The sequence below is a fragment of the Dendronephthya gigantea genome, unplaced genomic scaffold (assembly GCF_004324835.1).
Source record: "Dendronephthya gigantea isolate DGI-Jeju-01 unplaced genomic scaffold, DenGig_1.0 000020F, whole genome shotgun sequence".
Classification (NCBI taxonomy): domain Eukaryota; kingdom Metazoa; phylum Cnidaria; class Anthozoa; order Malacalcyonacea; family Nephtheidae; genus Dendronephthya; species Dendronephthya gigantea.
The window spans coordinates 525,104-540,085 of NW_021163030.1; the positions used below are offsets into that span (position 1 = coordinate 525,104).

General features: G+C 36.1%; 3 protein-coding genes and 1 long non-coding RNA gene across 4 annotated transcripts; 1 reads left to right on the forward strand and 3 right to left on the reverse strand.

Moving 5' to 3' along the window:
- Positions 1 to 172: 172 nt before the first annotated feature.
- On the reverse strand, positions 173 to 6,438 carry LOC114521364 (NACHT domain- and WD repeat-containing protein 1-like). Its single transcript, XM_028541781.1, has 7 exons — positions 6,354 to 6,438; positions 5,857 to 6,073; positions 4,839 to 5,041; positions 4,386 to 4,716; positions 3,447 to 4,174; positions 3,101 to 3,313; positions 173 to 2,781 (listed from the first exon to the last, which is right to left on the reverse strand). Exons 2-7 carry the CDS (start codon positions 6,020 to 6,022, stop codon positions 271 to 273), a joined length of 4,152 nt encoding a protein of 1,383 aa, XP_028397582.1. The 5' UTR covers positions 6,023 to 6,073; positions 6,354 to 6,438; the 3' UTR covers positions 173 to 270.
- A 37-nt stretch (positions 6,439 to 6,475) lies between these two features.
- On the reverse strand, positions 6,476 to 8,033 carry LOC114521365. Its single transcript, XR_003686799.1, has 3 exons — positions 7,886 to 8,033; positions 6,695 to 6,788; positions 6,476 to 6,589 (listed from the first exon to the last, which is right to left on the reverse strand). It is a non-coding gene; the product is annotated as an uncharacterized LOC114521365 (long non-coding RNA).
- A 397-nt stretch (positions 8,034 to 8,430) lies between these two features.
- Positions 8,431 to 11,601, reverse strand: LOC114521461 (leucine-rich repeat-containing protein 59-like). The gene is made up of 7 exons (XM_028541922.1): positions 11,446 to 11,601; positions 11,284 to 11,343; positions 10,487 to 10,750; positions 10,306 to 10,390; positions 9,076 to 9,228; positions 8,781 to 8,834; positions 8,431 to 8,585 (listed from the first exon to the last, which is right to left on the reverse strand). Exons 1-7 carry the CDS (start codon positions 11,548 to 11,550, stop codon positions 8,461 to 8,463), a joined length of 846 nt encoding a protein of 281 aa, XP_028397723.1. The 5' UTR covers positions 11,551 to 11,601; the 3' UTR covers positions 8,431 to 8,460.
- A 69-nt stretch (positions 11,602 to 11,670) lies between these two features.
- Positions 11,671 to 14,959, forward strand: LOC114521441 (mitochondrial import inner membrane translocase subunit tim16-like). Its single transcript, XM_028541896.1, has 5 exons — positions 11,671 to 11,778; positions 11,841 to 11,925; positions 13,028 to 13,170; positions 13,514 to 13,579; positions 13,951 to 14,959. Exons 1-5 carry the CDS (start codon positions 11,776 to 11,778, stop codon positions 14,035 to 14,037), a joined length of 384 nt encoding a protein of 127 aa, XP_028397697.1. The 5' UTR covers positions 11,671 to 11,775; the 3' UTR covers positions 14,038 to 14,959.
- Positions 14,960 to 14,982: the final 23 nt, after the last annotated feature.

Here is a 14,982-nt window from a genome sequence, read left to right on the forward strand (position 1 = left end):
TATTCATGCACTGTTACCATGTATCGACCAGTGTGTGAGATACATCCATTGACGTACCATCCTGCACTTTCCAGTTTCAGTTGTTCCTCGTTCTCCCGAATTTCGTGTTGTATTCCCGTGGAAAAATCATAAACAATGAAGGGTATGGTCTTGTCTTTCATTTCTTCGCTGTATGTTCCAATCTGTGCAACCACCATGATCTTTTTGTTGCCGCTCAGTAGAAATGCTTCCAGACGATGCTTCTGGCCAAGTTTGATTTTCTGGACGATCTTACCGCTTACAATATTCCAAATCTTTGAGATGACGTCGACCTCTTGTGAAGGACACCATCCTTTCTTCATCCAGGAGGTCCATCATATACATCCTCTTGCAAGCTTTTCCCTCAAGTTGCCGTACGACTTTACCTTCGGCGAAATCAACGACTGCGTAATGATTCATTTTTTCGTTGTAGATATAAGCAACACCAAGTGTTGGAGACGCCATTCTTAGAACACTCGGGTAAAACATCAGTTTCTTGAAAACACGAACTTGTTTTCCCTGATTCACATCCCAGATACTTATCTCAGACCCCATATTGGTTGATCCGATTGTTATAAAATGGCGATTATCCACACTGGGGTATAATGCGTTTATCTGGTTAATCGACCACTGGTTTGTCGAATCGGTATCTGCCTTAGTTTCCTTGCCGTCATCCTTAGAGGCATCGTAAACACGAACAATACGATCTGTGACATTTGCATGAACAAATATTCTCCCATCGTTTGTCTTCAGGTTGTGGGAATGATAGTTTGCCATGTCGCTGAGAACTTTTCGACATTTCCATGATTCCATATCCCATATCGCTATGTCGAATTTATCTTGACAGATTAATTTCTTACCATCATTAGTAACGAGCAGCTCCTTTATGGTCGTATTAGCGTTGAAACCAGCGACATTTTGCAAGAGTTTACCTGACGTCGCATCATAGACTTTCAATTCGGTCGAATTACTTGACATAATCAGAAGCTTTCCCTGGTCAGTCAACTTGATGAATTTCACATATGCCCCGGAACTTTTCTCAACAGAAGACTTAATAGTATGTATAACTTTGCCGCTAGTAATACTGATCACTGTGACATCTGTTGATCCTTTCTTGCAATAAGCTACGTAGTCTCGACTGGCATCTAAAGCACCCATGCTTTCTTTAGTGTCCACACCTTTTACGGACACTTTAAATTCTAACTTTCCTGTTTCCATGTTCCAGACTTTAATTCCTTCATCGGTGAAAGAAGCAAGGCTATGATCGCCATTACCAAGGGCTACAGGAGGTATTCCATCACTTGTTTGATTAAACTCATGGTTTTCACCTAAAGCCTCGATCTGATGAATCATCTCGGCACTTTTCAAATGGAATATTAAGAGATGTCTTCCACCAACCATAACAAGTTTTTGTTTATCATGGCGGCTCATGATTGTATGCCAAACGGTATACACTTGTGGAACAGGTTCGGTCAAAATCAGTTTTCGTTCTAATAGACCAGCACGAACGTTGAATATTCGAACTTCTAAGCCCTCGTCTCCTCGTATGACTGTCAGCATATCTGCGTTGTCATGTGAAAGACATATGGAATCAATATATGACTCATCATGCTCTGCAATTGCGTGTAGTAACGGACCACCAGAAGATGTTAGACACTTTGCATGTGGAACAAAATAGGGAACAGGTGAGGAAGAGCGAAGTTGTTGAAGGAGTTTGTATATGGAAGGATTTGACGAGTCATCATCTTGCATGTTGAACAATCGTCCAATCAGTTGAGACGACAGTTGTCTTGGTTCCAACGTCAATGCGTTTACACTCAAACTGATCGTGTCATAAAGCAACTGGAGCTCTTCATCCTCTGGGTACACATTGACAGCCATTCTGAAATCGTCCATCAGCAAACTACACGACAGAGCTCGAAGTTTTGCCAAGAGGAATTCATAGTTACATAACACCGCCTCTTTTAACTCGGTCAATTGGTTACTCTTGAGTAAATGATAAGGGAGCTCTCCCAGTTTTCGTTTGTTGAAAACAACAGAGTCCTCGTTCACATCATACATCAACGGTTGTTGAGCAACAAGACGATCCATTTCAAGATGTTCACCTTGTTTGTTAACGAATGGTTTCTTCTTCCCATCTGACCATAGGCCTTGGAAATATTCCGCAATATTGAAATGAACTTTAACCGAGTCATGCTCTTCGAGATAACGTTCACGTGAAACTTCGATAAACTGACGATGATACCAGAAACTAACACGTGCACCGTCTGAGCCTCGTTCGACGAGATAATCTCCAAGATCGGACCTCACTCGGAGCCATATTAATGGCGGTAGACGACGTACAGGTGGTGTCCAATATTGATAAACATCATTTAGGACATCGTCATCAAGTGATAGTAAATCTTCTAACTCAGATTCAGTCAATCCATTTTTACTGGCAGAAATATAAGCCAAAGCATGGCTAACTAGCATCTTGCCGTGGATCCTTTCAAGACGATCAAACAACGAATGAATAATCTCACGTATCGTTGACGGTAGCTTCGTTTCACCCTCAGGGGTATAAGACTTCCATCGACAAGCTTCATCAAATGAAAGCTTTAAGAATAATGGCAATGGACATTTGTTGAAAGTATCTAAGACAGTTTGACGTTGTTGAGATGTTAGTGAACGTTTTGCATCTCCGAGCCACTTATCTAGAATACCTCCAGCTTCCTCTTTGTTCATCTTAGGAACACCTTTGAAAACATTTGCCGGAAAATGCATCTAAAAATAGAATGATAAGAGGAACTATTGCTTTCTGATACATGTACTGTATCCATGTATCAACGTTTTCTCATTTTAAGGACCATTAGAAATAAAATCCGAACGAAATTTAAGTGGCTGCAGTTTAAACTCATTCCAGTCGTAATTATTGTAACAACCGCATATAAGAGTCATGTAAGGTCAAGCGCCAGTCGGTTGAACTAAAATCTAAATCATCTTTTGCATGTATTCACACCAGTTTTACACTTATTCTTTATTTGCTTTGAAGAATTTTTACTTACTTATCCAGTACAAACGATGCTAATGATCATTAACTAACCTTGAGTTTTGGTAGGCAAAGATATTGTTCTTCAGGTAGCGTGGATAAAATCATGTAAACATTACTAGGTAATGTTTTCGGTAGCCATTCTAATTGAAGTCCACCGTCATCTCCAGATAATTGATCCAAAGAATCCAAGATAAGTATGACTGGATGTTTGTCAGCCGCGAGTTCCAAGCACGTGTTTAGATATTCTTTCAACGATTTTAAATCCTAAACGCATTAGGAAAATAATGTATGGGTCTTCATTCATTTCGTTTGTTAGAGGTATGTAAGAAGAGTAAACTAGAATAGTAATGACATTTGTGGAAAAAAAGATGAAAAATCTTTGATTTAGTTGACTTACATCTGGCATATCTTCTATCTGATGACCAGTTGCTTTATAAAGTTGAACGCAAATGCTCTTTAGTAGGTCTCTTATTGCAAAGGAATTGGCTGTTGTTCCAATAAATCGTAAAATCAACGTTGCTTTTGGATCCCCAATCCATTTCTTCACCGAAGATGCCAGTTTCGCCATAACTGATGTTTTTCCGCAACCAGACTCCCCATGGAGAATAACCGTTGTCGAACCATTCTCAATTTCATTTCTTATATCTTCAAGGAATGGTTCTCTTCCATGAAAGGACTTGCATTTCTTTTGGCAAAATATACCATGTTGGAAAACTTCATCAAATATTTCTTCGTCGTTACTCCTTTCCTTGCTTAATTTCTCTGCGATACCTTCTTCAATCATCTTTGTAAGAACAGAGTGGAAGTCTTGACAAAGATTCTTTATGTATTGATCGTGAGACTGTTCATGTTTGGGGTCGATACCTTGTGTACTCCACTTTACATTATACGTATTTGTGTTCTTCTTAGGCAAAACTTTTGGAAGATCGACTTCTCTCAAAGTGTTCAAATATTCTTGTGCTTCTTTGTCCGCGGAGGATTGGCCCCAAACTTTATCAATGAATGAACCTGCCTTCTTATCTGCAATATTTTCGTTCAGGTCGGATATAACTCTCTTAAACCAGAAGCAATGTTTTTCAGGTTCGGTCGCTGTGATTATACCTCGACGAATTTCATCTTCAGTAACTAAAATATATAAAATATATAAACAGTTTGTGACGCAGTTTGCTATAGGAATCATTTCGTCTGTTGTATATCATTTGATAAATGAGATATTCTGGAATTGCAATCATCAGTTACATCTACAAAGGCCTGTAAGGAGGAAAGTGGTGCGCCTGCCTGCCTGCCTGCACGAGCTTGTCTACGAAATATCATTTATGTCATCAGTGTACTATACCTGACATGACATATTTCTGTTGCTCATTCTTTCCCAGAGTTTTCATTGCAGCTTTTCGTAACGCCATTTGCATTCTTTCAAAACAAGTCCACCACTCGCTCGATGCTGCCTTTCTCAGTTCCTGATTTGACTCATTACGATAATTTGGCAGTATAGACGTCACTGGTTGTAAAATATATTCTCTTGGAACTGCATTACTATCCAACCTAAACCATCGCTGTAAGGTCGCACGATCTTCATCACCATCAACTGCACCTATGAGTTGCTGGAATTCGTTTTCCTCAATCTTAGCTGGAAACGGTCGGTAGCCATATTTTTGACCCAGGAACGTCTAAATTAATTGATTAAAATTATTAATTGAAAATATCTTATCGAAGAATAAAATATTGTAACTTCTATTTTCTAGTATCTACTAGTCATACCGCGTACATGTTGTTCTAACTGCATACTTACTATGAAGTTTGGGCCAGTGGATACCTTCTGACATGCATAAAGCTCTTTCATACATAACTCTGTGGTCATATGATCATCTGTAGCCTCATCTCGCACACCCCATCTCATATCTACCACTTGAAATTCAAAACCTTTTTTCTGGCAAAATATTTTCAGTTTGGGATACACAGTTTCCATCAGAGTATTGCGTTCAACCGATGTATCTAGTTGAAGAAAAATGGCACGGAATGAGTACATGAGTCATGACTTAATACTATCAGGGATATACAGGGGTGATTCCTTATAGTGACAAGTATTCCATGACCATTGAACGTCCAAGGTCCATGACTTAGAATTTGGACAACTTTGTATTCCTGTATGTTCTGGTCACAACACCCGGGTGTAATTCCTAATCTCCAGGCGGAACTAGTGGCCTCGAACGGCGCTCCGCACCGCTCGGGGATTACAAAAAGTTATACCAAGTTAGAAAAAACTTTCTAAGATTGTAAATTCCTATTTTTAAAATCTAACATGGTACGGGTATACTTAAGGGCTAGAGACTGTTGTGAGTGTTTTCTTCACAAATAAACGCACGCGCTGACCATATAATATTGAAATTTCGAGCCAATGCAGGAACATTGTATATCAGGCCACGCGATGGGTCAAAATCAATCACGTGGTTTCTTGTTGCCAGGTGACATATCATGGGAATCATAATTTATTCGCAATAACCCATGAAAATCATGGTTTATTCAAAAGTGACAGCCTGCAAAGAGGCTTGGATCTTCAATGCAGCAATCAATGAAGGCAGATTGTATATTAAAAGTGTTAGAGACTTTATGTTTGTGTTTTGTTCAAAATGTCAATATTGCACTCGTCCTCGCGGACGGTCTCGTGCAATATTGAAATTTCTCGTTCGTTGTATGGCCAGCGCTTGCGTTTATTTGTGAACAAAACACACACTATAGTCTCTAAGCCTTAATTAACATAATGATATAAACATTGAAAACCTAAATATTGAGCTATAAACGTTGTAAACCTGTAAACGTTGAGCTTGTAAATATCCGGACAATCTGCGTCTTCTCAGGATATTCAATATTCATGTTCCCTCGTAATGCCTTCAGTTTAGTGCCCGAATATTCCACTTTTACTTTCTTTCCATCCCAAGTTTCGTATTCTTCTTCAGGTTCACCATCATCTTCCATTTCTTCTTCTTTTTCACTTTCTTCGTTCACTTCCTTTTCGTTTTCTGAATCCTGTCAGTAAATAAGCATGATAATTAAGTAATAGTATACTGCAATATGATATGATATACACATAATTTATTCATTCTGGTCCAAAACACCACGACAACGTCATTTGATATTATTCTGTATCGTATGAATGTTACTATATAAATTTAGAATATTCAAAATGAATTGCTGCTCAAAACTGCCAAACAAGAGAGATAAAAGACTGTGAAATAACTACAATATCAATGTCAATAACTACTATTGACTCGTTAATGGTTTCTTTAACTTTTTTAATACAATTTACCCGTTCGTCCTCGTCCTCTAGTTCCTTTTCTTCTTCATCTTGTTCTTCCTCTTCTTGTTCTTCCTCTTCTTGTTCTTCCTCTTCTTTCCTTCTCTTTCCTCTTCTTCTTCCTCTTGTTCCTCTTCTTCTTGTGCTTCATCTTGTTCTACGTCTTCTTCTTGTACTTCATTCTCTTCATCCTCTTTCTCACTTTCTTCTGTGACGTCTACTGGATCTTCAGAGACTGATTGACTTTTCTAAAACAAGAAAATCTAAAATTCATTTGACTGCCTGGGAAACTTGAATAATGGTTAAGGGGAAGTTCAATGGAAGAAATCAAATCTTGTTGTAACGTTTCTTACTTCATCAGAATTAATCGTAGATCCTGATTTCTTTTTACGTCTGAAAAGTTTGCTTGGTGCTGAACCCATGGTCACCCTTTGCTCCGGTTTCAAGCTAATATAACGTATATAGAAAATGATATATATTTATGATATTAACAGCGGCACACCCACCGGGCTCGCTCCATCATTAAGATCTTGTTCAACAACACGTTAAAATGAATTGAGCGAAGACTCGACCTCAGTCTAACAGGACAATATCATGCATGATGTATTGCAGGAATTCTTGACAAAAAAACTTCTTGCCGGCAAACTTACAAGTAAATATGTTTAGTTCTTATCAACATAATTCAAACTTCAAAAATCTTTAACGATCAGAAAACGGTTTAGTTCAATATTGTTGGGAATTTCGAATTACTTAATGACTATCCTCTTCAGTCAAGTTTGGTTTGTGTTCCTAATTCCTTAGGAAAACGTAGCTGTGGTTTTATTTCAGGCGTCATTCGAGGTTTCTTGCAGTCAAACTGAAAATCAATACTGGTTGTGTGAATATTTATTCATGCGATAAAATATGCAAATATCATGCAAAAAAGTGCTTGATACCTGTGAATGCAACAACGTAGCGACTCCAATAACGCGTTAATTTGTGAACGCCAGAAATTGTTTACCTGATATTGTTTTTAATTCAGGTTTTTTAATAATCCAACAACATTAAATGGCGTTGGATGGATAAGCATAGTTTCCCCATATTTTTACGCTTTTAAATTTTAATAACAGCATAACGAGGGACATTTCAATAACTATGCTTTTGATTGCTGAAATATTCTCCCTTAAACGATAAACGCAAATTGTTGCATCTCAGAGTACAAAAGTAACCGCTCCGAATTTCATTCCAAAGGCAAACTTTGACAGACCCTGGGAAAATTTACCGCGTAGGAGAAATCGTTGTCGCATCAAGTCAGGATTAGGAAAATATAGCCGGGTGATCAAGATATTCACCTATTTATATTATTAATACAAGCTAAGCTATGAAAACAACTTATTTGCTAGTCGATGACATCTGTTAAGTATGTTCTCAACGTGCTTAGCCTCTTAGCATATTAAATTCGCTTCTATAAAAGTAATATATACCAAGGTATTATTATCAGTATGACAAACATGCTTGTCAAACTCTTGTATGCCGGTTCATGACGTGTTATTATATATCTTTACCTCAAATATTTTATCTTGAATGTGATTTATTCATTCGTTTTCCTTGATCGTCATTTTGCTTGAAGCACGATTTTCTTTCGATAGTTTTATGTTTTTCACTGATGCCTCAAACTTGCTCCACATCAGCCGGAGTCACACTTTCCACAGCATTTTGTTTACAAAAATAACCTGTCACTAAGTTACAACAAAAAAACTTTGTATAAACTTTAATCCTTTATCGTCCAATCATAATGAAAGATACTGTCTTATTAACACTTCATGATAATTATTTTTACTTGTCATGTTTGAGCTTTTGTAGAGACAAATGCGTTTTCCAATTATTAGTAGAGCTGCTCTCTATCTGTGTTGACTGTTAACTTTAGTATTGGCTGTATTGCTAACTTTATAATGTCATATAAATACGAGAGAAGACTATTCACACACATTGACGTAAGAAAGGTTTGCTGAGGACATCACGCATTTTTATTTTCTTAATTTTTTTTGTAACAAGCAATGGTAACATCACACCAACTTTAATTTTGAATTTGTTCATATTTATTATTTGACAATTTACAATCATCATTATTTTATATATACTATAACATCTGCTTCAATTTAGTAGGAATACAGTCATTGTTATTGCAGTATAAAAATAGAGCAGTTATTCCAAATATTAATCCAATAAGAGAAACGATGAATGTAAAAGAACAGCGGGATGTTTCTAGACAATATATAAAAGAGCAGATATATATCTTAACGTAGGGTTTATTCCAGAATATATAAACAGGTCAAGGATTAAACCACAACTGTTCAAAATTTTTAGAGACAGCGCACAACATATTTTTACTTAACGACTATCTCAACGACTCTAGATTTCTGTATGAGAAGTAGGTTAGTCATTGCAAGGCCATCTTACCTGATTGCTTATTTCCGTTCTGTGAAACGCGTTCATCGTTGACAGATTTTTCTTCTAAAACAAAAATATGGTACGTTATTTATTCTCATAACCAAGGACAGTAAAAAGCACCGTGTACATCAAATAAAAATTATCATTTTGTCGGATAGAACTGAGGACAATCTGAGTTGCGTTTTGGGAGGGCGAAAGTATAACAGAAGTGAAGCTACTATTTTGGTGTTCATTTACGGCGAAAACCTGAAATACATCTAGTATGTTTATTGACAAAACTTTAAACTTGCAAAAATATTTTTACCCTTTATCTTTCTCTCAGCTTCTTCAGCTGATGATTTCTTTAGTTTTTCCATCGCCTCATAGGCTGCTCTACGTTCTTGTTTTTGCAACATTTTTTGCCTTCTTTTTAATTCTCGTTCTTTGGCTGCTTCAGCTTCCTCGATAATCTTTTTTTCTAAAATGAGCAGATACGACTGTAGATACAACTCAATAGTAGGGTTAATTTTGTACGACGATTCTTAGCTTATTCTGCTGCATCATTTTGATCGATAAGAAGGATGCTAGGAGGTACTTCACAGGCTGCTTAAGATTATCGTTGTAAAAACCTCAACCTCGCCTGACTCGACAATGAAAACCCATTCGAAAGCATTGAACACACGGCACGACCTACCACCTCACTCAGACAAGATCACCAACGAAAATGTCATTACATTGCCGTTTTTGTGAATCTATCAGTTATAAGGTAATTAAAAACGACACTATGATGCCATCTTCCCCTCTGCAAACTTAACACCCTCAATTTCTAAACGTCGGCATACCCATCAGTCTCAAATGAACAACCTAGTTGAAGAGTTAACTATTGCGTGGAACAGTCGAACAGAACACAACATTCCCTGTTTTCTCCATGATATTTCTCGTTCATTCAAGCCTATTGACACGAACAGATCAAGACCATGTGATCTATGTCCCCTAGCAGTCCAAACCCATCTAACAACTCACAGCATATTTACCACAAAGAAAGCTGTCTATTACGCTCTTGTCAAACTAAACTGATCGTCAATTTAAGAAGATTTCTGACCTTGTGTTTAATTCAGCAATTTGCCCAATTTCCTAACCCACATCCTTATCACAGTTACATCAGCACTACATCAGCACCCGTCACAAAAAATTGTTTAAAAAAGTTTTAAAAAATTGCCAAGTGAATGATGTTAATTGACCATTGAGGAGTCAAGGTGAGAAAATATCCTGTTAGATGAGCATTGAACACCAAGGAATATTAAGAACTCTCTATTGTCACCAAAAAGGTTATTATCATTGACTTGTTCTGTATATGGATACTTTGTTTTCTTCTGAAATCTCATGTTCACAATTTTTTGTTCCACCTTTATTTATATTTAATTAAGAAACGGTAGAACATGACACAATCAAGCAAGTTTTGAATAAAATAATACATTATCAATTAATTACATATACAGTACTACAATGAAGAGAAATTATTTGGAGTTTTCCTGAAGAAAAGTTAAGGAAATACCTTTTTCAATTTCTCTTTCTACTTTCAACTTTTTCTGTCTTTTCCTTTCCTGTTCAGAATTTATCATTTTGAGATGTGCAATCATCTAGATGCAAAGTAGAATAGATTTTATCTTGATGACAATTTGTAAACATTAAGAATCACATGTTTGATATTTGCAACATTTTGTAAATACACTTACGTTAGCAGCACAGCGTTTACACTCTTCATCATTGAGGCAGTCTCCAACCACTTTTGGTAACAATGCTTGGATTGGATTTTCTTTCAAATCAAGCCATTTTAATCTTTTAAGGTGCACACAACTCACTGGCATTTCTGTCAGTTTATTGCTGTATAAATCAAGTCTCCACAGGTTAACTAACTGACCAAATTCATCTGGCAATTCAGTTAATGTATTTTGGCTTAGGTCTAATGTGGTTAAATGGGTTAACATTGAGAATGTTGCCTGTGAAAAAATAAGAAAATAGAGTAGTATTAACCTGTGCTTCTTTGAAATCATATTCTGTCTAACCGCAGGAACCTTCACTGATTAGTTGAGGAGAACTACATTATTCAAATTGATAGGTCAACAAAGTCATGTCGATGATTAAGGATGGATCCTAACAACAATTTGCAGGACATGATGAAGCACACTTACATAGAATTAAGGACAACATTTATAAATCAGTATTTTTAGATAAGTATTTTCATCAGTGGCGTAGCCAGCACAATAATTGGGGGGGGACCATATTCATATATTTGTAATATGCAGGATTAATTTCTTTTCAAATCAATTGTCTTGTTAACATGAATATATGAATGCCCCCCCTAATTACCGATGCTGGCTACACCACAGCATGAGATACTAATTCAGTGAATTACAACTCAGAAGGCAAATAAATTTTTAATTCACTGAATTTGTATCTCCTGAATCCTGACCCAATTAGAGTAATTTAGAGACCTTTGTCATTTGTCCTGGATTTAGGCTGAGACACTTACAGGTAAGGTTGTTAGTATATTAGATGATAAATCAAGCGAGGTGGCTTTTGGCAATGCTGCCTAGAAAGATAAAATAATAAGAATTATATTATATTTAAATAATTTCTATTTAATAATACGATTTATTTCATAAAAACTATTAAATAGTATTGGAGAACTTACCAACTCTCGTACTGGTACTTTAGAAAGATCAGACATACTTAAATCAAGTACATTCCCCTCCAATTTATTTTTCAGATCTTCTTTAGTGAATTTTATCTTGCTCATTTTAAATATTTTTCTGTTTTATTATTACACGTAATGAATAATGATTCGAATGTTTGGAAATTGGAACATTGGCCCGCGATATCAACCTCTGATTTACATGAAGTATTGCGCTATCTTACAACGTATTTCGTCAGTGTGATTTCGTAAGAAATTGTGAAAAAACGTTTCCCGATCAGGCGGAATTAATCTTAGCAAAGTCATGTTTTACTGACAAAACATATTTAAATGGTAAGATGATTTGATGCTTTACTTATTTAATATTCTTTACTCAATTTTCATATCTTATTTAGGCGAGGTTTATAGCACAAATAATCGTCCTGGGTGGACAAGTGGTAGCACGAGCTTTTACTCAAGCATTGAGACAGGAATTTCAAAGTTAGTAAAAAACTAAGAAAAATCATAAAGTATATTAGAGCGGTCGCAGCAAGGAAAGTGTTGTGTGATATGATATCCCCTTGATAACATGAAACAATTTGACAATCATGGATGTGCCTTGTGGCTGACACCTGACGTCATTTCTGATCCCAACCTCAATTATACCAACACTAACTAGTTAATACTTAGGGTTTAGGTTATGGGTTAATCCTCTTAAACCCTGGCATTGCCAAAAAATGGTAACTAAGCTAGCAGATTGTTATTAGTATGGCAACCTTATCTTGAATCAAAATGCATTGTGGGTTATGTTATACAGTATAAAGTATGTTTTGTACATGGTATACTTTACTTCCAATTAAAAGTGATTAATGTGGTGACAGTGAGAATAGGAATTCCAATAGGCTACATATTTGAAATAAATCCAAGTGTTCAAATAGCCAGGGCTGTCGCTAAGCAGTTTAAGTGGGGGGGGGGGGGTGAATATCCGATATGCCAACAAAACGGGTGTGATCAATCGGTGTGGTTTTTTCTAAATTGACTACATTATTACACATAATTAAATTTTTGAAAATTGACATCTTTACTTTACCTGTATATTGATGAAAATGCTGGGACTCAATGATAAATGTTGGGTTTAGACTAGTTACAATGTCAAAAAACTAAACAGTAACGAAAGGTCCTGTGATGGTCATTTGCCAACAACTAGTTTTTAAGGGGAATCACACCCCCACACCTCCCTCATAGCAATGGCCCTGCTAGCACTGTTAGCTCAATACTATGGCTTTATGTTTTGTGCCCAAAAAGTGAGAATAAAACCACTAATGAAGGGAGACACAATACCAATGATCACCTTTTCATCCTTTTCCTACAATTAACATCACATTGTCATATTCTGTAAAATATATATCCATACCTTTTCCTTCATTTTTGGTCGACTGTCAGAATTGAGAGATGTAATATTTCAAGTACAATTTGGGAGAAATTATGGTTCTCGGTGGTGATATGATATTGTAGTGAAAATTTAGTAGTTGGATGTTTTCACAAAAAAAGAAACATTCCTTAAACAATGCACATGTAATGTTTATCATTTAAAATTGTTCAGGAGGACAAGCTGCTCAAAGTGCAGCCAAAACTGCAAAAGAAGGAGCGAAACGAGCCACAACAAACAGCATGATGGGAATATCATTAGAGGAAGCCAAACAAATTCTAAATGTGGAAACAATTGACAAAGAAGCAATTACTAAAGTGAGTGGATGTTGTAATCATTGTATAGTTACCTATATACATCACGTCTAACGTAAAGAGCTATAACTGCGTTGATATACACTAATCAAATGATGGATGGGATTTGAAGTTGTAATAATTAGGAGAAGTTCAGTTTATTCAGTTCTGGAACGAAGGAAATTGTGGAAAAGATATGCTGCGCTGCATATAAGAATAGATAAGATCAAATAGATATTAAATATTAAATGCACTTCGTCGACATCTCAATATTGTTCACAAGTCATCGCAGTTCACAGATTTTGATTGGTCGAGAGTGGCGATTCATCTTAATTAATCTTGATGTATTTTATTATTTTCTGTTTAGAGTTATGATCATTTGTTTAAAGTAAATGAAAAGTCTGGTGGAGGGTCGTTTTATATACAGTCAAAGGTACGTTTTATGTTGTATTGTTTTTGAGGGATAATCTTGCTTTGTAACATACGTATTGACCGTATTGTATCCACGTATTCTGAACTCCTGGGTGGAAACCAACGTCTGGACTGTAAAATTCTGCAGTACACGATGTACTTGACTGTAGCTTTATATTATTATTGTGAGCTATGATGGTAAGCAGAAAGCGACAAACAAAGTTATTTAAAACTCATTTTCAAGATAACTTAGACACATGAAAAGTTCGACGTCTGAAACGTGTTTAGCATACTGTTGGCCTCAGTCATAGCAGAACATTCCATTTGTTTTACTGTAAAGTCCGGGCCTGGGGGACATAGTTACTGATTATATAAATCGTGTTTATAATGAAGGTGGTTCGCGCTAAGGAAAGACTGGATGCTGAACTGGAAGCTACGGGAAAAGAAACGCAACAAAATGAGAATAATGATGACAAATGACGTAACAACTGACGTCACAAATGACGTAACAAATGACGTAGTGGAGCACACAGCAAAGTATGGAATGAAATCATTCCCCGGGCGGCAATTTTTACCATGTTAGCTTGCATGAACACTGTGACACCCAACCACAAGGCCACTATAAATTTCTACTTTGAAATTATTAGACAGTTTTAAACTAAGGTTAGCCGAAATTCTTTATTACGTGTGCTTGTCAAGTGTGCTCACATAGCTACTGTATTTAAACATGATGTTAATTGCTTCTTTCAATCACTGTAGTAACTTGTGTAAGTTCAAAAAAAGCCTTTTTTGAAATACCCTGTATATAATAAAGTTTGTATATAATCAAAATATCTCTACAGTGCATGAGAAGGCTAGTCTTTGAGATTCAATCAGCTCTAATGCCCGGCCAAACTCGTAGTTTTTTACACGAGAAATCCAAGTACAATTCATTTCTATCATTGAATACAGTTCTTTAAAATATATCTCACATTGTTTTATCTACTGCAGTTTAAAAAGAATATAACAACGAATATTTTCAGTAAAATTTTATGGACTTAAAACAACTATTATCGAACAAATTATTACGAGAAAGTATTAAAACTTCAATAACTTTTTTATTACTTGAAAACAAACAAAGTGTTTAGTCCTGTGAAAATATAGACCCCATGGCCATGCCAAATTCATTGCCGGTGTTTTTAAACTTTCTATCAATAGTCTTGTCTGAACAATATGTAGGTTCGATAATGGCAGCCCCGTTTTCTTGTGAAATATCAAAATTCAAAACAATAAAAGGGTTTCTTTATGTTATATTGCATATATACCGGCTCTTTGAAGAGGTAAAAAAGATTAATACATTTAATGACTGGTTGTTAATATAACTTGACATATTTCAGTCAAATTTGAATTCATGCAATTATATTTTATCACTTCGAACTTTATAGG

What these genes read in the sequence shown, in the direction of transcription:
- LOC114521364 (XM_028541781.1), bottom strand. Translation starts at nt 6,022, where the DNA reads ATGGAAGATGATGGTGAACCTGAAGAAGAATACGAAACTTGGGATGGA. An exon ending in CCACTGGCCCAAACTTCATA is followed by an intron (nt 4,717 to 4,838) that starts GTAAGTATGCAG and finishes CAATTAATTTAG; the next exon opens with ACGTTCCTGGGTCAAAAATA. An exon ending in AGATAGAAGATATGCCAGAT is followed by an intron (nt 3,314 to 3,446) that starts GTAAGTCAACTA and finishes TAATGCGTTTAG; the next exon opens with GATTTAAAATCGTTGAAAGA.
- LOC114521461 (XM_028541922.1), bottom strand. Translation starts at nt 11,550, where the DNA reads ATGAGCAAGATAAAATTCACTAAAGAAGATCTGAAAAATAAATTGGAG. An exon ending in ATATACTAACAACCTTACCT is followed by an intron (nt 10,751 to 11,283) that starts GTAAGTGTCTCA and finishes ATTTTTTCACAG; the next exon opens with GCAACATTCTCAATGTTAAC. An exon ending in GAACGGAAATAAGCAATCAG is followed by an intron (nt 8,586 to 8,780) that starts GTAAGATGGCCT and finishes TATATTGTCTAG; the next exon opens with AAACATCCCGCTGTTCTTTT.
- LOC114521441 (XM_028541896.1), top strand. An exon ending in ATTGAGACAGGAATTTCAAA is followed by an intron (nt 11,926 to 13,027) that starts GTTAGTAAAAAA and finishes AAAATTGTTCAG; the next exon opens with GAGGACAAGCTGCTCAAAGT. An exon ending in CGTTTTATATACAGTCAAAG is followed by an intron (nt 13,580 to 13,950) that starts GTACGTTTTATG and finishes TTTATAATGAAG; the next exon opens with GTGGTTCGCGCTAAGGAAAG.